At 39.9% G+C, this 26172-nt stretch overlaps 2 protein-coding genes across 4 annotated transcripts in view; both read right to left on the reverse strand.

Annotated features, from left to right (window-relative positions):
- Positions 1–3054: 3054 nt before the first annotated feature.
- On the reverse strand, positions 3055–7112 carry LOC309562535 (uncharacterized protein; the record flags this gene model as incomplete). The annotated part of the gene is made up of 1 exon (XM_082266783.1): positions 3055–7112. Exon 1 carries the CDS (start codon positions 6985–6987, stop codon positions 3055–3057), a length of 3933 nt encoding a protein of 1310 aa, XP_082122909.1. The 5' UTR covers positions 6988–7112.
- Positions 7113–20699: 13587 nt separating this feature from the next.
- YBX3 (Y-box binding protein 3) overlaps positions 20700–26172 on the reverse strand; it is a 38032-nt gene continuing 32559 nt past the window's right edge. Inside the window, exons 8-9 of one of the 3 annotated variants that reach the window (XM_082269136.1) lie at positions 24170–24254; positions 20700–21284 (exon numbers count right to left, since the gene is read on the reverse strand). In XM_082269136.1, coding sequence (XP_082125262.1) covers positions 24195–24254 — 60 coding nt within the window. In that variant the 3' untranslated portion in view covers positions 20700–21284; positions 24170–24194. Of the gene's footprint in view, positions 21285–24147; positions 24255–26172 lie in introns of all 3 variants that reach the window. The other 2 variants (XM_082269134.1, XM_082269135.1) reach the window with 2 other exon arrangements.

Here is a 26172-nt window from a genome sequence, read left to right on the forward strand (position 1 = left end):
GTCCATTTATACCCGTCACTCCATAGAGAAGACTGGAGGTCCTGATTAGGTATACCTGAAAAATGGACAGGCAGACCTGATCAGAACGTCCATGTGAAAGGGGCTTAATGCAATCCAGGTGAAAATAAAAGTGGTGTAAAGTCTTACAATTACTTTTCTTTAGAAAGTGTCCACACCCTAAAGAAAAAAAAGCCTGTTCCCTGCCAGCACACATGCAGGGGTCCCCAAACGTTTCAGTACAAGGGCCACATCTTATATTTTACAAATATTTGTAGACATAAAAAAAAAAAGTTTTATAAATGAGTGAGTCCATCTTTATATCTGAGTCCTCTGCAGAGCCCCTCTTACATAAGAATCCCCATCATAATGCCCCTTATATCATCATTCCCCATTAAATCAGGGTCCGAATCAGACTCTCTGCTTACATCAGGGTCCCCATCCGAGTTCTCCCTTTCATCAGAGTCCTCCCTTACATCAGGATCCCCCTCAGAGTTCCCCCTTACATTAGTGTCCCTATCAGAGTCCCCCTCACCACTGTAATGCTTACAGCTTAGCTGGAGCAGCAGGGCAGAAGCTGGGAGGCAGAACAGGTATGGATGGAGGAAATTCCATTGCTCCTGTGATTGCTGGGGCAAGCCATTCCTTCCTAGGCCAAAATAGGAGGATGTGCACCTGATATTTGTCCTTGCTAAAACATAGCCTTCCTTTCTTGAATTACTGTAGTATCACTTGTTGGGGATCAGCACCCCAGGTTGCACACAGTCACAAACACTAAATTCTCCTGCGCTTAGGAGTAGGCCCACACAATGCAAGTAGGCTAAACTTCCATTATGGCTTGCATGGATAACACACATCTTGCTGCCCTCATAAGACTGGGGAAGTCTGGAACAACTGGAACCAAAAAAAAGAAAGAGAGAGAGAGCACACCAACCTAGTGCACTATCCTTTTTTTTTTTTTTTTACCTCAGGTTGCAGCACTTACCTTCACACATACCTCGTGCCTGGCTTCACAGGTGTAGAGCAGTTGTGGGATTTTTAGTTCCTGGATGTCAGCAGGAGAAGGGGAGACCATGGGCAGCCATTGCTGACCTGAATCCTCAATAACTGCACATTGAGGATATGCCACTGAACCTAGCTGAGGGTCAGACAAAATCTTGTGGGAAGGGGCCATAGTTTGGAGACCTCTGTTGTAAAGAAAGATTGCTCTCTGTGTGGAAGCAGTGGTCTCTTTACATATATCTTATATGTCTCCTGCTGAGCCAAAGCTAGGACTCTCCAATCAGCAGTGAACATGAACAAGAAGTGTGGTGGACCTCTGCAGAGAGACTACTGATTCAACATAGAGAATTAGTGTCCTCCACAACATGCTGGCAGGGAATAGTTTTTTTTCGGTTCAGGCTGTGGTTACTTTCTAAAGACTTCCAACACCTTTGTTTTGATGCGTCTGGAATGTATTTATCTGATTTAAACTAAAGGTTCAGTTAAGCTTTCCCTCAGCGGGGCATTACTGCATTTCCTTCAGCCCCCCATTGCATCCTGTGAGTGCACCGCAGAGTAGTGAGGAAGTAAAGGAAAGGTATGTGCTACTGTGGAGGAGGCACTAAAGAAAACTTGTTGCTTTCTCTTTCATAGGGAAGTACAGGTTTGACTTAAGGTGGGACTCTGGGTAAACAACTGAAATACATATATATTTATTGATTTATGGGCCAGAGAAGTTCTCATTTTGATCAGCTGTTCTTGTGACACACACCTCCGCTAGACAGTCTGCTGCTTCCTGGATTGCATTTCCGCTTCCTAGGTTAGCTCCCTGCTCATCATGCATCTGTGATGTTGCTAAGGCCACAAGCACATGGACATTTGCAGATATAAATTTGTTCGGAAAAATAAATTGTGAGCGCATAGAAGCATTGGCACTTACATGAGTACAGGCCTGTGCAGCCATTCACTTCTATTGGGGACTTGAAAAATGCTGGGAATTTTACGCTAGGCATATTTTATGCAACCTGCAAATGTCCATGTGCATGTTGCCCAATACACAATCTGATGGGACAAAGATCACGTAGGAATCTGAACTGCCCAGTCACCTATGCAGTGTGGAAATTCATTGGCAGGTAAAACATTAAACCTATATGTATATAGTTTACAAAGTGCAAGAAAGTAGATTGATAGTTTCTATGGGTTGTGGTGCCCTTGATCCCTTGACACCTGGTAGCATTAATACTAAATCTATATAATTGTTTGCTTTAGATAGAAGTTGCAATAAAACTTGGAAAAACTTTGTAGAAACTTAATTTTAAGAAGCAATTTATAGTCTACTCAGTTGGGCTAATTTCCAAAGCATGAGCAAAAAAAAAGTGACTCTGTTTCCCAAATTATTTAATTAGGCTTCCTTTTTTGTTTTGTATGAACATGAAATACATAATGAAATTGATCTAGGCTTTTCTGCAGAGGGCTGTATTTATAAGCTTCTAAACCAACTACATAGTTGCATAAAGTGTTTATGGACTGTATTCAGTTATATGCCACCCAAGGCCACATTTTACAAAGACTACACATCTTTGTGACAATATAATTTATCAAATAAATAAGGTATAGTGCATATAATAACATTTAAATATATTTAATTTAGTGCTTGTAAGGTTTTAGAGAAATAAGAAAGTCACTTGTTTCCTTCCCTAAAGGACAAGTGTATGTAAGACAAGTGCCTTTTACATCCTGCCTAGCCCCCCTGATATAAACTAGCCTCCTGCTTTCTTACTGGAGTACCTTCCTTGCCCATAGCTGCATCTGCACAGGATGATTCTTAGAGACCTCTAAGTGGCTGTCTCCTGAGAATCTCCAGCTATGGCAACCTGTCCTATAGGAGTCTAACAGGACTCACTGTGCAGGTCAATTGCTGGGCTGCAACTGTGATATATGTTGGTGTTGGGGGGGTTGATTAGTTTAGATCAAGGTTTTAGACAAGGTGGAAAGATGCTATTTGTCTGAAAGTGCACAATTTGTTTTTAAACTCTATACAGGCATTGCATTTAATTAATGCATTTAAAACATACTTTATACAGATGTTTGGGATGCTGACCCACATAGGCACAACACAGTAGGGTGGGGACAACCTGCACCGCTGGTGGGAACTTTACTGAAAACACCTGTTTCAAACACAGCTTTTTCATACTCCAATGAAAACTTTGCAGTGGTCTCTCTATTAATGCAGTATATGTTATCTTCAAATAAAGCACATCTAAAGGGAATTTTGCTGCCCGGAAAGGTTGTTGTATATTCAGACCACATCTTGCCCATTGTGTTATATTTCAGAATATTAACAGAGGAGTCCTTATGCATGTCAAATCGATAAAGGATGCTGCCAACTGCTACCATGTCACAGGAACGGCCCTTGCTGGCATTAAAAGGGCATTCTACCCACTGATCATGAACGGGGCTGTACTTTAAAAGCCGGTAAAATAAATGTCCTCCTGAGATATAAATCTCTCCACTGCATGCTGCAGCTTCGTGAGCCACAGCAAAAGTGCCCTTTGGAAGAGGCGCTACAAAGGTCCATTTGTTTGATCTTGGGTCATATTTCTCTACTGTATGCAAGCACTCACCTCCAATGGCATAAAGATAGCCATCCAATGGGATCAGCTTCAGTTGGGACCTCCCTTCATTCATTGGTGACAATTGGGTCCAGATATCAGTAAGAGGATTGTAGCAAAATAATTTATTAGAGCATGTTAAACCTTCAGTGGTCTCTTGGAGTCCTCCTGCAATGAACAAATAGTTGTGCATTGAGCAAATACTACACCCCTTAAGACAAGCCTCTTCTGGGATGTTGGTCACACATTTCCATTTGTTTGTTTTAATATCTAGCGAGTAAAGATGAGTTGTATGCTCAGCTTTTTCCAATGGACATGGGATATATTTATTCAAGCCAAATATGCTCTTTGTTTCCACCACACAAAGTGACAATTTCCCCCTCATTCGTAACTGAAGAATTCTTTCTCTTTCTAAGCCAGTTAATTGACCATAAACAGCTGAGTTTTTAAGTACATTGAGGTAATTGTCACTAATTACTGTATAAACTGCTTTAAGAAGTTCCTGCACTCTGTTTTTTCTAGCTAACTTTAATAATTCTAGACAATTTCCCAGTGTCAACTGAAACCGTATAGCCTCCCCAGTACTCTGGAGTCTTTTTGGGATGCAAATGAAACTTCCTCTGGCTACTTTTTCTACTGGTCCATTCTCTGAGGGCAGTTTGGATGAGTAATACTCTGTCAGCAAACATAACATACTTTGAGCTTTGGTTTTTAAAGTGGGTTCTTGATATGAATGTCCAGAAAGGATGTTGTCACAACTCTTAGTCATTAAAGGCCTTTTCTTTACCATGCTAAATTTTGATTGGTATTCGGGTAAAATCAGTTCTGGATTTTCTGCTATAGTGGACAAAATTTTTTCTCTGGAATCATCTCTCTCTTCAGGACACACATTTGCAATATTATTAAATGTCAAACACATATTCTGATCTTGTGTAGAACCTAAATTAGAATTACAGCACACTGGGTCATTTTGCTTGTCCTTTGCAAGATGTTTTGTGCAGGAACTGAAGGTGTCCCCCACACTAAAGGGTTGCTCGTCCCTGTCTATAGTAACACTTTCTTGGAAAACATAATTTTCTTCATTTGAATTATGTTGTCCTATTTGTACAGTATTATATTTTTCCATCAAAGAAGGTAAAGGAACATTACTGTCCTTGAAAAAAGTTGTATTTTCCAAACTAGAATCTGTAGTAGGAAACACAGTGTTCGGCAGACTAGAACACGGTTCAGATGTTAACATCATGTCTTTACTGCAATGTTCTCCTTGCATTTTTGAGCAATCATTATTTTCATTTTCATTTGTAACCTCATGATTAAAATCTAGATATCCATTTATGATGACATTAGTGCCGTCCTGATGTTTGGCTGTACATGTGTGCCAATTTTGGTACTCAAAATTATTTTTTAGATCATTTATTGATTTTACACCAAAAATCAACTCACCTTCATTCATTACCATTGAACTGACTGTTCCAAGTGATGTAGAACCATTCACATTATTCTCAAATGTAGTCATTGCATATGCTGCATTGCTGGCTGTACAGCATAACCCAATACTTTCCTTATTAACATCAATATCCTCATTGGTTTTTTCAGATATAGGATTTGTTGATAAATCCTTAGCAACCTCCATGTTCTTTAAAACAACAGACATTTCTTCTGCATAGAATTGATGTTCACTTTGCTTTCCTTGAATATTAAAGGATGCATCAGGGTCCTCTAAATCCAAGGGATACATCAAGGCAGTTTGTGCAGCATTATTATATAGAGTGGTGGTGGCCCCCCATTTTTCTGACATTGGTAGGACTTTTATATTGTTGGGATAACAAGGAGTGTTGTCTGTCATGTTTTCTTCCTTTGGATCTATTGCGCCACAATGAGACGATCCTTGAAAACTTTCCTGAGCTTCATATCTACCAGTGTTCGCATCCACGGATGTAACAAAATGTTGGAAGTTACTTTCTTTTTTAGGCAAAATATTTCCTAATGAAGGGACCATATTTTCAGTGTCATTTTCATTATCATTAGTGTTCTGTATTGCAACTTCAATGCAAAGTTTCAGATCCTCGTTTGGTATTTTTGTTACTTTACAGTCGGTCAAAGTAAGTTTCTCCTCCTCTTCTGATTTGTAAATGTTTGTATCTTGAGAGTCCATTCTACTGTGCAGTGTTGCATTTTGTTTAATATCTTTACAGATGTCATCAACTGAAATTACATTTTTATTTGCTGCAGACAAGGCATTTTGGACATGTGACAGCATTTCTGTACAATGGAAGGTATCATTTTCAACTGCAGAATGTACAGTGACTTGTGCAGTAATGTCAGATATCACAGTGACACTATGACAGTTAGGAATGCATGCATCCGTTATAGTACTCATCTTTTCTTTGGAAACAAATGGATTGCATAGTACTTCAACTTCCTTTTTCTCATTGATTCCTGTTCTAGTGACCAATGTACTATCTTCATTATTGTCATCAATAACACGATTGTCTATATTGTATTTCTGCTCCTCTGGAGTTGTATATTTCATTAAGTTTATTTCCAAATCACAGTTTAAACCAACATCTTTTTCATTTGGTCTATTGATCAGACAATCTCCACTACCACCTATGCTTACAGTACTGTGCTGTACAAATGGCTCAGCAACAGAAATATCCTGGCAACTCAGCTTGTATTGACTTCTTGAGCACCATGTATTCAAGTCATCATTATACTCACCATCGCTTGAATGTGTTCCAAAGCTGCGCTCAAGCTCCTGATTGCTTGCTGAACTTTCAAAGGGCACACTATCACATTTGTGTGTCAGACAGCCAGAAAATATTTGATCCTCTGTAGCATTAGTTGAACTGCCCCTAGTTGTTGCAGTGAGAACTGAAGCATTGCAGCCATCCTCTGTTTGAATGACCAAGGCACTATTTGCTGGAGATGTGGCCACCATATTTAACTTGCAGGCAACTGATGTTATCTGATTTGTTTTCTTAGGAGAAATAGCACGATATAAGTTGATCTGTTGACCCTTCTCTTGTTCAGAGGAGGTGCTTTGATGAATACAAGATGTTTCTGCTGGACCTATAAAGTACCCAGAGTCATGATAATCCTCTAGTAAAAATTGTAACTTTTTTCCATCCCCATTACTGACCTCCAGTGGCTTTGTATTTTTTACCTGGACTCCATCAAATATAATGCCGCCATCACAAGTTGTCTGTTCATCTTGAACTGTTGAACATAGGTTGTTCTTCAGGTCTGCCTCGCCACTTTCAGTCTTTTCCTCTTTAGTGTCATGTGAAATAAACCATTTAATAACCACTGCTGTAGCAGCCGCCAATGCTAATGTCCCCAAGGCACGAACAAGGGCTGGGATATCCTGGCTTGATACAGTGTCTTTTTCACTCATAACTGTAGATATCAGTATTGCAAGAGGGGAAATTGAAGAGTACTCCAAGTAATCCTTATTTCTGTAATTTCAGAATTTAGGAATCAAACCTCGAATGCCACCCACAGGTCCTTTCCTTTGTTAGTTCTGTTGGGAAGAAAATGTCTTCATTGTCACCGAACTCTGCTGACTGTTGCCTCTTGTTGCTTGCAGTGCATCTCTGTTAATATACAGTATCTCTCAGTTAAGCCTCTCTGTTGCTGGCTTCACGCCACTGGTAATGTGATCGAGAGAACAGCTCACTTAAGGTAGATCTTTGCATACACCTCCATCACCTTCCTGACAAGTAGATTGTATAGTTTATGTTTTGTGATAAATTATTAAGGCTTTATGTGCAACAAAAGAGCCATTCTGTAGAATTGAACTGCATAAATTACAGCTTTCAATATTAGCCCATACTGTACATTCTACAGCAATGTATGAGTCAGTATTATATTTTATTTTTAGTTTCATAATAAGAACACTCATGCATTAGGTTATGCAATGAATTTGTGCTTGTATTATTGGATAAAACTGAATATCAAACAGCAAAAATATTTTGTTAAAGTGACCTGTCACATTTGCACTATTCAAAAACTAGATAAGAAGTTACATTAATTTAAAACTTCATGTCAAAATGACCAAAAAATATAAAGATACAGGCATCCTATATTATATGCACACCTATACTTTTCCTTTAAAAGTCAAACTTGGCCTCATCCTCTCACCTCCCAAGTACCCATACTGGTCCTTTAGACCAGCTTTAATAACCAATAGACTCGGGGGTAGGAGACAAGAGGAATCAGTGTTTTAGCAAGTCACATTTGCTTGTAACCACAGCTAACTATCTACCTGAATCTACTGATCATTTTGACATGCTTAAGCATTTTTTATTATGATTTTAATTTTAACTGCCAACTTTATTTTTTTGCCCAGGTTAGTTAGCGACAGGTTTTTGGTGAAGTAAAAAAAAAGTATATTAGTAGAACAGGGCAGGCCTTCAATGCGTGTCAGGTACTGGCTGATCTGTGGGCTCTCAGAAGGGAGACTATCCCACATCATTTGCATAGCCACAACAGGCTAGGAGATCAACTGAAAGCTCAGTTGCTGCTGTCACTCCCTTTTGAGAATTCCACCTACCCGTGGGTAAAAAAGTGTGAACAATGCATAGACATACAAAGGCTCATTTACTAAACAAGTTGATCATTTTTACTCAAAAAATGGTGTAAATAGTCACTTTAAGTATGCAATTATGTCATTTACCTGTTTGTATAATTGAAGTGAATATTCACACAACTTATTGAGTGCAGATTTTCATCTCCTTTAGTAAAGCACAGTCTCACAGTATCAAACACACTCTAGTGGAATTTCTGTTGTAATATATGGAGAACTTGGTTGGAGAGAACCTAAGCTTGATTGTGGGCCTAATTGTAATCAGTTTATGACCCATCAAGGTATGGAAGCCTATATTCATTTTACCCAAACTGAGAAATCCACTTTGTGCGAAGTTGGTTTTTGGCATCTGAATAGTTATTATGGACATTGAAGATACTGTTTCTTTACTTCTGTGGAACTAAACCCTCTTGGCCATCTTGGCCTCTGTTTGATCTTCAACTGCCATGATGCTGCACATGTGATCATTTACGACACCAGCCATTGGATGGTTTGACAGTTAAGTTGAGAGCATAACCAATGTGACAGTTACATACCTGGCACATTTCGGGAATGTAACAGTTCTTTGAAACTGATTGATTGATGGGTTTAGTTCCTCTTTAATGCCTATAAGCCATAGCAAGCACAATTTTGGGAAGGAAGGAAACAAACTGCAAGCCACTGAGGACAACATTATTTGCATTACTGTTTTTTTTTTTTACTGAATTATTAGGCAATTATTGAGGTAAACTTAGCAGAGGGGCATTACGCACGGCATCGAAATTTGTGTTTCTACAGGCTTCAGCAATGGAAATCTGGCCCTGGTCATAAATTATTGTTTTACGACAACTCAAACCTTGATGTGTGTTTTAATGCTTTCAATGAATTAACCAATTTTTGTCCATGCTTTGTAAAAATTGTGGTGTCTTTTTAAACCCCAAAAAACATATTAGCCTTATTTCTTTCACCTTCATAATGACAGAACATGTGGAAGAGACTTCAGCAGCAAGATCTCTGAGCCCCAATCAGAGTTCCCAATTCGTGCTCCAGTTATTGAACACTGATCAAAAAATTAAAGGAACCCCTTTTTATCAAAGAATAGCATTAAGTCAAGTAAACTCCTGGGATATTGATCTGGTCAGTTAGGTAGCAGAGGGTGTTGTTAATCATTTTCAGCTGCTTTGGTGGTAATTCAATTACCAACAGGTGCACTAGATGGGCAACAATGAGACAACCTCCAAAACAGGAATGATTTTAGTAGAGGCCACTGACATTTTTTCCCTACTCATCTTTTCTACTGTTTTTCACTAGTTTTGCAATTGGCTAGGGTCAGTGTCACTATTGGTAGCTTGAGGCAATACCTGGACCCTATAGAGGTTGCACAGGCAGTCCAACTCCTCCAGGATGGCCCATCAATACATGCTATTGCCAGAAGGTTTGCAGTGTCTCCCAGCACATTCTCAAGAGCATGGAGGAGATTCCAGGAGATAGGTAGTTACTTTTGGAGAGCTGGACAGGGCCATAGAAGGTCCATAACCCATCAGCAGGACTCGTATCTGTTCCTTTGTGCAAGAAGGAACAGGATGAACACTGCCAGAGCTCTACAAAATGACCTTCAGCAGGCCACTGGTGTGAATGTCTCTGACCAAATCAGAAACAGACTTCATGAGGGCCCGACGTCCTCTAGTGGGCCCTGTGCTCACTGCCCTGCACATGGAGCTTGATTGGCATTTGCCATTGAACACCAGAATTGGCAGGTCTGCCACTGGTGCCCTGTGCTTTTCACAGATGAGAGCAGGTTCACCCTGAGCACATGTGACAGACCTGAAAGGGTCTGGAGAAGACATGGAGAATGTTATGCTGCCTGTAACATCATTCAGCATGACTGGTTTGGTGGTGGGTCAGTAATGGTCTGGGGAGGCATATCCATGGAGGGACACACAGCAAAATAGACTAGTCTGCTGCATCATTTTTTTACTTTGATTTTCGTGTGTCTTTAAATTCAGCCCTCTGTAGGTTGATAACTTTCATTTCCATCAAACGATGTGGCATCCTTTCATTCCTAACACATTACCCAGTCCATATCAGTATAGATATCTAGCATGATTTTTTTTCCCCATTGAGATCTGATGTGTTTTTAAAGTGTTCCTTTATTTTTTATGAGCAGTGTATTTGTGAGGCATTTGCATTCCCTTGCTGATTAGTTTCTTTTGTTTTAGATTATTAAAAAAAGCATGATGAATACAATAAGAGATTCAGGTGACCAGTTTCCAATCATAATCAATGAATCAATGTTAAAGTGGAGTTCCACCCTATTTTTATACTTACCTCCATCTTCTCGCTCCGGGTCACCTGAAAAAGAAATGGATAATCGCATATTTTTTTTTTTTTTACTTACCTCGTAGCGAAGAAAATATACTTACCTTACTTCCTTCTTCCTCCTTCCTCGGCCGCGGCCCGTCGTCACTTCCTGGCTCTGCAATGATTCCTGGGAGCTGGACGTCATAGCTCCCAGGAATCATTGCGCCTGCACCGGCCCCGACGTCAGTTCCGGTTCGCGCGCGTCATCCCCTTCTAAACAGCTTCTGGGCATGCCCAGAAGCTGTGGAGGGGTGACGCGCGTGACCCGGAAGTGACGTCGGGGCCGGCGCAGAGCATCGTGGGACCACAGAAGGCGGAAGAAGACGCCGAAGAGGACGCGCTGGCTTCAAGCTGCCCACATCTGAGATGGCAGCGCTGGACAAGACGTTTGCAAGGTAAGTATTTCGTCTTGCAGGTAAGTGCAACCCGGGACAGATCAGAGGCTAGCCATTGTGGAATGCACTAGCCCTGACTGTCCCGGGGGTATTAAAAAAAAAAAAAAAAATCCAGGGTGGAACTCCGCTTTAAGTGGAAAAATCCTTTAAGAGTCATTTAGTAATTTTATTTTTCATTAAGTAGAGAAGGTATAAAACCTCTGTCAGTTTTTTTTCCCATCGGAGTCCTATTAGATGGATCTCCCTTCCTGTCCTGTAGACTCAACCGGATTTGCTAAAATATTTTTCCAGTGTCAGGGTTATGCCCTCTTAGATTTCACGGGAACCAGTGTATCCATTGGAAGATTTCCCCTCTAATCTTTTTCTAGTAGCAACTCAGAATACTGAATTTACCCTCACTTTCGTTTGTGGTGACATTGGTGACAAGGACAGTTAAAGGTGAACACAAATAGTAAAAAAAAAAAACAACATAGAATCTATATTACCACTCATTTCATATCTAAAACTCCACCTTCCATGCTACCTGTCCCCTGTAACCTCTTCTCTATAGTGCTTCATAAAACAGTTGCAGCTCCAACACCATCATGTACAATGCAGGACCAGTGTTCCTGCATTGTAAGTAAGAACACAGAGGTCTTGTTCATAACCTGGATGGTTGAAGAGATGAACTTCGGCTGCCGAAGAAGTGAGGAATACGGTAATTAAGTGTTTTTCAATGGTACACTAAACAAAAAGGAGTATTTAACCCTTGCAGTGCAGGGAAAGCCCTGCTGCAAGAGTAGTTTTTCCCAGAATTCTGCTCAAATTTACAGCCTCATATTTATGCAGAGAATACATTATATTAAAAAATATATATATTTCTAATATGTTTTCCATGTTTTGCATACTTCATTTGCCCTGTTTGATTGCTGTTATATGTAAAATAGAAAACACTTCTGCTGAGTAGATAGAACACACAGTCTACCTTAACAGCAGCACCTTCCTATTCAAATGTACACGTACACAGGTATATCATTACCGAGTCGCAGGCTGCTCTGTGTCATGTTACCATTGTTTATCTCTCAAGTGTAAGGCCCAGGGGGATAGAGATGTAGACTATGACCATCCAGATAGGAGGATGAGAGTTTTCATATTTAAATATACAGATATTTCACTGTAGAATCTGGTAGCATTTTAATATTTATTTATTTCTTGCTTTTAAGTAAATAAAAAAAATTAAAAAAAAAATTAATATTACCTAGAATAATTGTGACATGATTTTTGTGGCTGTTTTGCATGTTCTGAAAATATTCTAATCCTTAGTCACAAAGGAGATATGTTGCTAGACTACAGACCTCAAATAACCCAGTATTGTTTTTTCTTAAAGGTACACTGCAGTAAAAGGTGGGAATTAAAATTTTGAGATACAACATAGATCGATAGATCGATCCTAGATCCCAGGAAGTACCATTTTTCATTCGGACATTACTGTAGTATCTAGATTCTATTTATCTGTATTGTGATACTGGAGTGCATCTACTGGTGTTAATGGAACATCCTCCTAACTAGCACCTATACACAAAAGTATATTTTTTAATGGTAGTATTAAAATTCTTGCAGCCATCAATTATATGCAGACATGCCTTGGAAGTTTGAATTGGTTATACTTACTGAAAGCAGAAAGTTTATTGGACAGTATTATTAGCTTACTAAATGCTTTTGCTTGCTGTCTGGAATTACTCTTTAACACTAAAATTGGTTTATAGGAGAAGAAAGTAACACAATTAACAGCAAGCTGTTTAATTGCTTGCGGCACTGCTTAAAATAGAGGTGGAAGCCTATCCCTGTGTCCCCAGAACATGGTTGGTAAATGTAAATAGGAAAGGATTGGCGCTACTCCCGGCCAGCCCAGGTGAAAAAACGATAAAGTGTGGCCTTAGCCTAAATGTTTCCACCAAACCACACACTCTGATGCATTTCGCCCTGCTCACTGGGATTAGCCTATGATTAAGCCCTGGTGGGCAGGGCGAAATGCATCAGAGTGTGTGGTTTGGTGGAGTCCGCTCTTTATCTGTCTTTATCATTTATTCACCTGGGCTGGTCCAGAGTAGCGGCAATCCTTTCCTCTTTACAACAACATTTACAGATAAAGGTTATAGGAACCAATAAAAAAGAACTGCACTTTTCCACTGCAAGTACCGGCTCGGCTCCACTCGGCCCTGCTTGGCTCTGTTTGGTTTTCCACTGCATGGTACCGCATGGTACGGTGTTGGAACGGTTCGGTACGGTTTGGTACGGTTTGCTTTTCCACTAAAGTAAAGTGAGTGGGATAAAAATGATTCTCTGACCAATAAGTGGCTAGTAGTGACAAACAGTCAAGGCTGCATGCAAAGGATTGTGGGATATGGTACCGGTACGACCCTCTTGGAACCACAACTGAGGTAGTACTGTTTGAGCGAGCCGTACCGTTTGGTTCCATGTAGTGGAAAAGCGCCGCTGTACCGTACCGAACCGAACCGTTCCAACACAGTACCATGTGGTACCATGCAGTGGAAAAGCACAAAAACGAGCCGAACCGTTCGGTTCCATGCAGTGGAAAAGCGCCATTAGGTAGACTCTTTTCTTTTACAACTTACCTCCTATCAGTAAGTGTTAGGGAGACTCTTTTCTTTTACAACTTACCTCCTATCAGTAAGCCATGTAAGAAGCTTTCGAAAGTCCTTATTTAGTCAAAAATGTCCAATAATCTTTTTTGTAATGGTGGCTATTTTGCAAAGTAATAACATAGGTGTTTTAAATGTACTGGTTAGTTACTGTATTAACACAGTTAATGATTGAAAAAGAATCCCTGTAAAATCACATTCTTTCTGTAGCATCCTCCTACTTACAGTAGGTGCTAAGTCAGGTAAATTTAGTTCTGGCTCACTGTAAACAGTGTAGCTGTGTTTGATTGTTCTGGTCTGTTCTGTGTTTCAGTGGCTGCAGCATTAACTGCTTCCCCTTGTCTACCTGAAGGCTTTTGGGAGATAGTGGCTAGAAGAGTGTAATCATTGGCCTAATATGTATGTAGCCCTGGCCAATCCCTGGGGAGTTTGCCCAGAGGGTTTCTGGGAGAGAGCATAAATACTCTGAGACTTGGAGCAGCCTGGTCTTTTTCCCTGTGGAGGAGATCACAGCCACTGTTCATTGCTACATCAAAGCTGAGTCCATCATTTACTTGTGCAAGAACTTGTCTCATATTTCTGAAGGAGAAAGTCAGTGTCCTCAAATTGTTACTAAGGGTTACTGGGGTATCCTACAATTACCCACTACTTATCCATATTCATGTTTTCATTAAAGCATCCAGAAAAACATACCCCCAGACTGGTAATGATTTTGAAGAGTGATCAGAATTGTGTGCCTGGTTGCGTGGCAATTACTGGGAAAAAGGATCCTGGGCATTTATCCAATGGCTCCTACAGGGTACATTTCTAGTGTATTTAAAAAAAACTTGCCAGGCCAACATGGAACACTGTTCAGTATTCAATAATGAATGCACAAGTCCTCACTGAATACCAAAGGTTCTTACTGAACAGGCTAAATTTGTGCTTGCATTTTGGCAGATCAATCAAGCTAGCATATGGCAATACTGCATGGCAAAACTTGCACAGGGTTCAGCATTTAAGGTTTTTAAATAATTAATGATTTTAAAATGCAGCTAGTATAGAATATAATACCTAAATCTGTTTTATTTTAGATTTATATAATGCCTTGCACATTAGGACCCATAAAAAAGACAAGGCCGACCCTTTGAACTAGTAAGACTCCAGAGAAGGACTGGGAGTGGGGGGTAGGTGGTTATTTACACCCTGGACCAGTCTTATTAAGATATGTTGGGCTGATGGTCCTGAGTGGAGATGGTTCCTTACTTAAACATTGATCAAATTGAGACTCACAGTCATTCTGTGAATCTGTACCTATCATACCTTTTTTTAATTTGCATTACCATCCACCTTTTCAGGACAAACCTTTGGGGTGTACCCCCTTCTTCAAGGTCCAAGCTGTACTAGTACACAAAGTTTTAGGAGAATGTTAATAAGACAATCTTTGAAAAAAAAAAAAAAAACATGCATAAACAAATGTATGCAGCAATGGTAATTAAACTTGGATAGGTAGTGAGAGAGCTATGGAATGGGAGGGAGAAAGAGTCACAGAGGTGAGAAAGGTTGTAAAACTGTCAGATAGAGATTTAGAAAACTGAAGTCCATATTTTTATATTTTGTGTGAAATAGAATTATCATTCTTATTTCAAAAGTTTTCCTTTCCTGGGCAGTTTTAAAGTTCCCTTTAAGAACCAAAACATTCATGTCTTCCAAAGTGTGGTCTGGTTGTGAAAAATTATGTTCCACAGGTGAGCAGAAATCATCTTCCGTATGTTCCTTAATGATGTGTCCTAATAAATGCTTTCTTTTTTTTTTTTTTAATTTCTGGCCTGGTTTGCCAACAAGAGATCCTTTGTTGCATTTTTTACATTAGATGAGGTACACAACATTACTGGAGGTACAGCTGTATGATCCTGGTAGGCTGCCTGAAAGGCAGCATTGGGGGTTGTTGGAATATTTCTTTAAGCGTTCCATCCTCCATTATGATGGGTTACGCCTGTATTAACAGCTTCATAGTTACATAGTTAGTGAGGTTGAAAAAAGACACCAGTCCATCCAGTTCAACCTATTAATGTGTGTATAAGTGTTTATGTCAATAGTACATTGTATACCCCTGTATGTTTGATGTCATTAAGGTGTCCATCTAATAGTTTTTTTAAACTATCAATGCTCCCCGCAGACAACACTGCTTGTGGAAGGGAATTCCACATCCTTACCCTTAATGCAATTTAAGGTTAAACTGCTTTTCTTCTAATTTTAGAAAATGGCCACAAGTCCTTTTATATTCCCTTTCGCTGAATAGTTTGTTTCCTATGCTAGGGTCTTCAGTACGGTACTTGAACATTGATATCATAACCCCTCTCAAGCGTCTCTTTGTTGCCCTGCTCTGGACTCTCTCCAGTTCCAGCACATAATTCCTGAGGACTGGTACCCAGAACTGGACGGCATACTCGAAATGTGGCCGGACTAGAGTCTTGTAGAGTGGTAGAATTATCGTTTTATCTCTGGAGTGAATCCTCTTTTTAACATATGCCAGTATTCTGATGGCTTTGCTTGCAGCAGCTTGACATCGTTTGCTATTGCTGAGCTTGTCGTCTACTTGGACCCCCAGGTGCTTTTCCATCTTAGATTTCCCCAAAGGCTCTCCTCATAGTGAGTAACTTGCGTTCGTATTTCTGGCACCCAAATGCATTACCTCAGCTTCAGACTGTCACATCCCTGTTATCCACCCAGCAAAATAAAATGTTATACAATCTTTTAAGAGTGGAATGAAAGGCTCTGCATGATTTATGCAATAACCAGGCCATTACCATCAAACCAGCAGATAAAGGGGGAGCAGTGGGGGTCTGCCTAGATTTCCTGGCTTTTGGATCTTGGGCAACATGTAGAAGTCCACAATTTCTGGACTATCTAGAATCACACTGAAAGTTCTGAATGTAGGTGTGTTGGTAGTGTTTTAATGAGACCTTTAATTATTAGGTAAAATCTTGAGTTGGATCATAATTTTCCTGGGTGGATATCAGCTCTTTTGGTCTTACTTTGGTCTACTTACTCCTGTAGGTCAAAGGTGCGCACTTCATTCTACACTCCTGTGACCTGTATTCTGACGTCAACCAGCTAGGACAGACTCTGCAGGGATCTCGACTTTATTAACGGGATCCACCCAGATGCCTAACCTGCAGCTGACTCAGCCTCTCAGCATGCCTATGAGAGCCTGAGCCAGCCACTCCCACCCCCTACACAGCCTGGCACTGACAGTCACAAGCTCTCTGCTCAGTGAAGACTGAGAACTGTGTGATCAGCGGTCTTTGATAACTCAGTTCTCGGTGTAGAGCTGGCAGGGGACAGATGCAGCATCGGATCAATGCTGCATCCACCTAGGTGAGAATGTATCTTTTGCATTTCTCTTTTTACAGAACTAAACATGTATAACAGGTAAGACACTTAAAGTGGTATTAAACCCAAAAGCAAGCAATTCATAATTTGCAGCTTACCATTTCTTAGATGCGATAGCTGCATTCAATTTCTTTTTTAGGCTTTCTTTCTTCTATTTTCATCTAGTGATCCAGCCAGTTAGTCCTTTTTTTTTCAAAAGAACAAGTTCTCTAGCAGATATTTATTTATTTTATTTATTCACGTAAAACTTTTATCTCAAAAGGGCTGCTTATAAAGTATTAGCTGGAGCTTGGCTTCAATTTGTTAGTATATCTAAATCCACTGGTACATTTATCACTCCCTACCCCCCAGACTGACAATGCTGCTGTCCGAAGGTGCCCCCTGTGCACATTCATCCACAGTGAGGGCACTCTAATACAGGAGGTGTGGTAATGGTCAGATCACTAGGTGAAAACAGAGGGAAAAAGCTTAAGAAAAGAAAACTAATGCAGCCATCACAACTATAGACTGGTAAGCTGCAATATATAAAATTTTAGGCTTTGGGTTTAATACCTCTGTACTATATATAAATTTCATCTTAACAAAGGCCTGTGTTGTTAGGAAGATAAAACTACAAAGCGTATCCTTCTAACTGATCTCTGTTATGGGATGAATGAGGAGTGCTGTGGCAGATCACATTGTAGGTGGGGAGTATACATAGTTTACAAATGCATTCCTGTTGACATGAATAGTTGGACACAATTCACATTATGTCTATTTGATTTATCTAACTAAACCTGTATAATTGCTGGTATCCTCATTGAGGGGTTAAGCTACAGTGACTATTTTAATCTCTTGCTACTAGGATTTAACAGCTTGCTTCACCTCATTTTTTTAACAGTTAAATCATTCTACTAAAATCACCAGTGATTAATTGCTGAGAGTAGCAATCAAAAGGTTGTTTTTTCTTTCTGTTTAGATAGTTAAATTGATATTGATTTCATTAGCATCGTTTAACTACATAAAATCTCCAGTGTAGCTTTGACTCAGCCTTTCTCATTCTTATTACACCAGAAGGAAACTTTGAAAAATGTTCTGGTCTTGGAGAACCCCTGCTCAAACCAATTCCTTGAAAGTCACTGGGAAAAATGCCCCTTTACAGTAGTGATCAGAATGCCACTCCTACAGACAACAAAAAAAAAAAATCATTGGTGTTATGCCGCTGACTCAAGTGGCTTTGACACTGGAACTATACCATCAAATGAGAGGTCAATCGTCTACAGATCGAAGAACATCTAGCAACTGTTGAAGGAGTCCTAGTTGAGAATGACTGCTCTAACTTAAAGAGGAGCTTCACCGTTGCCCCTCCATTTATTTTTTAATTACTGTTTAATGTGTTTTGGGTTTTGCACAATTGGGCTACTCACCCACCCAGGGGTTCCAGTTACCCTGCTGAGAACCTTCTCTGCTGCCACTGCTCAGGTCCTCCACTGCCATTTTGTCCTGTAATGTCAACAGAAGGCTGTCATCTCTTCTCTTCGAAGAGTTCGGCCGACGGGCCTTTCAATGATGTGCTGCTAGGTCCACCCCTTCTTCCTTTTATTGAATGGAAGACTAGGCCTCCTGGGAAATGTTATGTGCATATCCCAGGAGGCACAAGGAGCACTGCACATCATTCACCTAGGTGACAACAGAGGATGGGGACCGGACCAAAACCTGTACATTGAAAAAAATTAAATAAAAAAAAAGTGAAAGAAAGAGATGTTTGTGTAGTTGAGTTTAGGAGGGTTGAGAGGAGGGAAGTTTGTTTTTGGGTTCAATATCCACTTTAATGAAATGACTGCCATAAAGTGGGTACATTTCTTGCAACCATGAGATTAAAATTGCTTGTGTAGCTGTAGCCTAAATCAGCCTTTTTCAATCAGGGTGCCTTATGGCTTCTTTACAGGTGCCTTGGCAAAATGCCTAAAAATTGCCCAAAAATTGTATACAAGCCACCGTGTGGATGAAGGCTGCCTTTTTAGGTATACTAAGTCACAGGTTTTCATTGTACACCATGACAACCTTCTAGCTGTTGGTGTCCTAAAGACCAATGGCATCCTCAGTTGATAAGGAGGATGTCAGTCGCCTGCATAGGATCATTTTTGACCCTCCCCATCAGCACTGGGGTCACATAGGCTAGATAGAGTGATGGAGAAAAACTGAGGAAGAAGAGAAACATTGGAATACTAGTCAGTACCAGTTTGCAAAAATAAATTTGCTTTGGAAGAAAAAGTCCCCTCTAACGTTGGGTCTCCTATTTAGACTTGTGGATGTTGCTGCATTATGTAGAGCTATTAGAATAGCTTTTACATTTTAGAATGGGGTGCCTCGGGACTGTTAATTATTTTTAAAGGGTACCTCGAGATTGTTCATAATTTTTAAAGGTTGCCTCTACTGAAAAAAAGTTGAGAAAGACTGGCCTAAATGACCCTGAATATGGGCCCGTATAAATGTGGGACAATGTGCTTACTGATTCCTGCACCACCCAAAGGTTTACAACCTTCCTTGGAAAGTCCCTGAGGAAGTCACATGATCTGTGATGATCGGAGAGGCCGGGTGACGTCACTTCTGGTCATGGCCAAGACTGGAAGTTTCTTGCTAGTGATCTTCCTATGCCATTTTACATCTGCTTTTATGTAAGTTATTGATTGTAAATAAAATGAAATTTGGAACTTCTACACCATGAGAATTATTCTTTTTGCATATGACCATTAATGAGTGGAGGAGAGGAGAACATTTAGGCCTATTGGGAGGAATTACTGAACACCGAGTGCTGTGAGACCTGTCTAACTCTGTGCATAAGATACAGGAAGATGCTGTGAGGAATGATTTTTAAACAAGTGTGGCCAGACCTGCTTGGTCTTCTTCTAAGGTGAGCTGTTAGATCACACAGGGTGGATCTCAGGTGGTACAGGGGAGATTGATCACAAAGAGTTTTGTTTGCTAAAGCACCTGGATCATCGCCTAGTCTTTCTTTACACCTTTCTATATATTATTGGACACTTTTTGCTTGCGATTATGAGAATGTAGCATGGGGGGATATGGGTTCAAAAACCAGTAGCAATATTCAATTTTTTTTATGCAAATAACTTTCCATAAATTGATCTATTTATTTTACTTTTCTGCTGTTTTGCACATATTGTGACTTTTTGTAGCACTGGAGCTCTGGATTCAATACCTGTTAGGAATTTGATTGAAGTATTTCACTTTATTTATTAATTCGGATCTTTAGCACTTTTGAGAGCACATTATGCATTGTTGAAGAGTTAAGTGGATTTATTTCTTTTTTTGTTGTTTTAAAGGTAGTGCCACATTTGTATTTCATTTTAACCTTCCTTGGAAGATGCTTGTTACACATATCAGAGTATAAAGGGACTAAAAACAGAAGGTGGTAGACCTGGTTAAAAAGTCCCATTATGTAGCTGCATTGGATTTTTAAGAAATCTTAGTTATAGTAAAGTGAACTTTTCACATTAGCGTAGATGCAGTATTTTTTCTGGATGACATTGGTTATATGCATTTACTTGATGATTTGTTGCTTGAAGTTGCTCTCTAAAGAAAGGAAATGCATTCAACACGAGTCACATGACAAGGTCAAGCACCAGACTTTGCTAACATATGTTCATGATCTAATAAATTAAAAAGTTCAGAGTATAAATATATTAAAATATTTCATCCATTGGCTAATAGTGATGCATTCATATTGTATATACTGTGCATTATTATCATGATATAAAACAGGAGCAGATTTTGTTGTTCCACATCTATTGATTTTATTGCAAAGGCATCCAGGGGTTGTGTTTGACTTGTGCATTAAACAAACATGCCAGTAATGTATCTGTGAACCAAGGTCAGTATATGGCCTATGATGTCATCAGACGTGCAATGGCTAGGAGAGGAGGTTTTTTTTTGTTTTTTTGTGTTACATTTAACCATTCTTTCCTTTAAGCAAGATTTAAATTTGCTGCAGCAACTGTACTATATTCAGCAAAAAAAATGTATTTTTTTTTATGTCTCGTATATAATTTCCGAGCAGAAGATGTCTGTTTTAAGATTTTCGTAAATTACTTAAACAGATTTTAGTAGTAAATGTGTAATAACAGACTGTCTTCAGTTCTGTTCTGCTTATAGTCCACATAAACGCAGTTTTTTTCTGGCTGTAATGGCAAGTTGAGGATTCCACCACTGAGTACAAAGTTTATAGTATAGAAATCAGCAGCAGGCAAGCTGAGCAGTAAAGTTGTAGTCCATCTCCCTCCTAAGTATTAGGCAATTGCAGAATTTTCAGAATGAATTATGGTAAGTGGCCACTTACATTCCCTCTGCTCACAACCTGCCAAACAGAAACAAACTTAATGAGTTAAAACAAGAACACATCACTGACAACCCTACATTTTTCTTGCATGAATAGGCAAATGCACCTGACATAAAATGTCCATGCTAATGGTGAAGATAACCCTTTATAAAATTACCACATGCACTAGTAAAAGTAGTCATTGTACCTATGGTGTTTCATCCCATCCAGGAGGGAATCGATTTCTGCACATACAATTTCTGCACAGAACAATTATCGGTAGAATACATTTAAACAACTAAACTGTTTGCATTATTGTTATTATTATTATACAGGATTTATATAGCGCCAACAGTTTGTGCAACACTTTACAGTATGAGGGAAGACAGTACAGTTACAATACATTTCAACACAGGAGGAATTAGAGGGCCCTGCTTGTTAGAGCTTACAATCTAGAAGGAAGGGTCAAGTGAAACAAAAGGCAATAACTGTGGGGGATGGGCTGATGGAGAAAATGGAAGTATAGTTGTTAGGTGTGGGTAGGATAGGCTTCTCTGAAGAGGAGGGTTTTCAGGGATCGTCTAAAAGCTAATAGAGTAGGAGATTATCGGACAGATTGGGGTAAGGAATTCCATAGGATTGGAGAGGCTCTGGAAAAGTCCTGGAGGCGAGCATGCGAGTAAGGAAGTTCTTTGGACCCTGTTGGGCAAAGGCTTCGGACAATCAATTAATCAGGACCCAATGTGATTTGATAGCCGTTTTGTGTGATAGATGAAATTAAGCAATAGTTGATAGTCAAGTTTTTTTGGGTGTTAAGGCTTTGCAATGCTCTTCACAAACATCTGATTTACGTTGTGGTTACCAATGTTGGCCTTTGGACTTTTGTTGGGTTATTTTGGAGTTTGTATGTGTCCTAAATTCCTGCAGCTTTCCATTTTGCACGCAAGCATCTTGCAGATACTGAACTCTATCTCTGACAATATACATTCCTTTAAAAAAACGTGTCGCATTTAAAATTTGTTTTTATGTATAACCCAATACATACGATTTCAATATATTAGGCTTTCTATTTTCTAGCAGATTTCTCTCCCTGGGAATAACAGTTGGGGAGGTGAATGTTAGTCTATCCTGCTTTTATTGGGGGCTGGTACCCAGTGATGTTTCTTGTATCACTTGCCTTTTGCACAGAAGCAGGGCATGCACCATAATCCCCTTTCATCTCTCTACTCATTGAGAACTAAAAGTATCACCCCCAATTTTTGGGTCGCAAGCTACCCATAAGCAGCACAATACTCATCAGCAGGGCCAAATTTCTGTGTAGTTATACTAGGCTGTGGCTCAAGATTAGAGGGCTTTCAGATGTGGCACAGAGATACTCATAGTGTCATGTTGCAAATTGTCAGCTACATTTATGTGTATAATAAACATTTTCAGACTGCCACCCTGCCTGTCAGTGCCACTAGGTCCCTATTGTCTCTGTGCACGTTGTCTGTTGCTTTTTTTTTAAACCATTTATTTTAAATGGGCGGCCAACGGACCCCAGAACCCTTTTAACAGAATACATGGCAATGCATTAATGCAAGTCGCTATGAGTTGCCATGCACTATAATGCATGTGCACAGAGGAAGAGGCGATGAGGTACCATTTAAAATGAATGGACATTCCACAAAGCATTGCGCATTACTATGGTAATGTGTGTGATAAGGAGTTGCAGCAACACAACGACAAACATGTGAATGCCGCCTAAGTGACTATACACTATATTGTCAAAAGTATTGGAATGCCTGCCTTTACACGCACATGAACTTTAATGGCTTCCCAGTCATAGTCTGGAGGGTTCAATATTGAGATGACCCACCCTTTGCAGCTCTAACAGCTTCAACTCTTCTGGGAAGGCTGGGATAGGGTTGAGGTCAGGTGCAAGCCAGTCAAGTTCCTTCACCCCAAACTCGCTCATCCATGTCTTTATGGACCTTGCTTTGTGCACTGGTGCGCAGTCATGTTGAAACAGGATGGGGGCTATCCCAAAACTGTTCCCACAAAATTGGGAGCATGACATTGCTGACACCTTCAGAGTTCCCTTCACTGGAACTAAGAGGCCAAGCCCAACCCCTGAAAAACAACCCCAGACCATAACCCCCCTGCACCAAACGATTTGGACCAGTACACAAAGCAAGGTCCATAAAAACATTGATGAGCGAGTCTTGACTTCAACCCAATAGAACACCTTTGGGATGAATTAAAGCGGAGACTGCGAACCAGGCATATCCTCCAACATCAGTGCCTGACCTCACAAATGCGTTTCTGGAAGAATGGTCAAACGTTCCCATAGACACACTCTTAAACCTTGTGGACAGCCTTTCCAGAAGAGTTGAAGCTGTTATAGCTGCAAAGGGTGGGCCGACTCAATATTGAACCCTACAGACTAAGACTGGGAAGCCATTAAAGTTCATGTGCATGTAAAGGTAGGCAACCCAATACTTTTGACAATATAGTGTATTATAAATATCTCTGAATTTGAGTTCAAAAGCCACCTACTTGCTGCACAAAATTATGACAGAGACTTACTTTTGCTGGATTTTGGGGTCAATAATACATTTCAGAAACTGCAAAAGGAGCAGTTAAACTTTGTGCCAGGAAAGAAAAGTAAACTAAAAGCAGTGGGCCAACCAAGCCCACTAACATGTTCTAGCAGCTGACATATCAGTTTCTCTTTTAAGAATTTCACCTTAGACAGCATAATTTTCCTCTATAACTCTAGTGTGAGTTTTAGCTTGTACTAAATGCAGGTGATTAACAGTAAAATGACGGTCTGGTCTTCATGTTTAATGAAATCCGATATATCTTCTAATCCCTGGCATAAATTGGCTGAAGGCACAGAAGCAACTGCACATATTGTAACTGTAACTGACCTTCTCACTTACATGATGGTCGATGGAGTCACTCGGGTTACACAGCATTGCTTTTCTCAACCACTGGCACAGGTTTCTCGGCTGTGCTTTCAGCCGGCTACACAGCAAACAGAAAACAGTGTTATAGTAACATCCTAAATGAGCAGCTCAACAATGTCTATGGCAATAAAGTACCAACCCTCACAAGATAGCAGGTGCAAATATTGAAGCTTTAATGCAGAAATGACTCACTCTATATAGCAATATTATAATTGTTACAACCTCCTATCCTGTCATTATGAGTACAATTTCTAAAGTACATATAAATATTTGCATCTCCAGGTTTATGTAATGGATGTTTGCAATGTATGTATGGAAGGATAATGCGCACTTCATAGTAAATAATCCAATTTCGCTTCCAGAGTAGGCAGCAATGGGTTACTGCATGGTAAAAACACTTTTTTCATTAATATTAAATAAGCATTCTTGTAAGTAAAGTTAATCCGGAATTCACAGCGCTTCATTTTTTCCACATTTTGTTATATTACAGCCTTATTCCAAAATGGATTAAATTCATTATTGTGACGAGACCCTTGCTCGCTCTGTCCGCTCTCCCGACACTCCTCTGTTTCTAGTCAGTCAGCTTGCAGATCGCATCGTCTGATGGTTCGGTCAACCAAGGATCCGGGATCCGAACTACAGCTATGTGCCGTTCGGAATCCATTAGAACAAACACCAAGCAGGCTGTATGTAAGTTCAAACAGGAAGACAATTTATTGGAAGAACACGGCACACTTTTATACAGAATTTGGAACATCCTGCCCCCAACAACCGCTTTCCTATTGGTCAATTGTAAAGTACCTGCAGTTTCCATTCAGGTCCTCTCCAGACATGCAAATGAGGGCTTGAAAATGAGTCAGTAGTGATTGGTCAGATAGCTTGACCAGGAAATGCAAATGAGGACTTGAAAATGAGTCAGTAGTGATTGGTCAGATAGCTTGACCAGGAAATGCAAATGAGGACTTGAAAATGAGTCCACAGGGATTGGTCAGATAGCTTTGACCAATGCAAGAAGACAGAAGCCCCAGGGGCAATCAATGTACATAATAGTCAGACACAGAACAATGGTTCCCTAACGAGCCCTCAATACACATTACTCTGTGTCAATACCTCCCTTAGCAGACAACAGGTGCGGTCATTAGCACACCTGACAATAGCTGAATGAGGAGCCACCTTAGACAGTCCGGCTCCTCAGAACTTCCTGGGATGACCATATTAGGAGTGGGCTTCCTGCTCAGAAACCTCATGGCAAAGGGAACAAAAGTCTTCATGTTACAAGGGCGACATTATTCCTGAATATTACTGTCCCATTTGTAGTAGTGCAAACCATATTTTCGGTGTTCACCACCCTCCTGGTCACCCTGCATCCATAACAGATGCAGGGTGATTTAAACATAAGAGAGCCCCATAAGGCTGGGCATGGTGCCCCCCAACCTCTCTAAAGGAATTTGGGGTCCACAACCCTCATGCCCAAAGTGACTCCTGTCACAATTATTTTCCTCACAATTCTACAAACAATACCCCATAATGACGACGTGAAAGAAGTTTGTTTGAAATCTTTGCAAATATATTAAAAATTAAAAAAAAAATGAAAAAATAAATCCCATATACATAAGTATTCACAGCTTTTGCTCAATACTTTGTTGAAGCACCTTTGACACCAATTACAATTACAAGAAAAAAATATATATTAAAAATACTTTAGCAGGCATTAGAGGAAGAAGATGGGGAAGGTTTGAAAGAAAAATTTGAGTATATTATTTTATCGACAATCAGAGAAGGCATCAGTTGCCTTCTTGAATTGCAAAAAAAGGCTACACTATACTCACCATCTGGCATTCTGAGCCCCCTCTTTTTCCAAGCTCATTGTACTGCAACCCATCCCATAAAATGTCATAGAAATTTCCTGGCCTTGATGGCCCCAGAGTGGGAGATTACAAGCCACTTTTTTCTTTTAGTTTTTTTTTATATTTTTG

Source organism: Pelophylax lessonae, assembly GCF_965119305.1.
Source record: "Pelophylax lessonae genome assembly, chromosome: 9".
Lineage (NCBI taxonomy): Eukaryota > Metazoa > Chordata > Amphibia > Anura > Ranidae > Pelophylax > Pelophylax lessonae.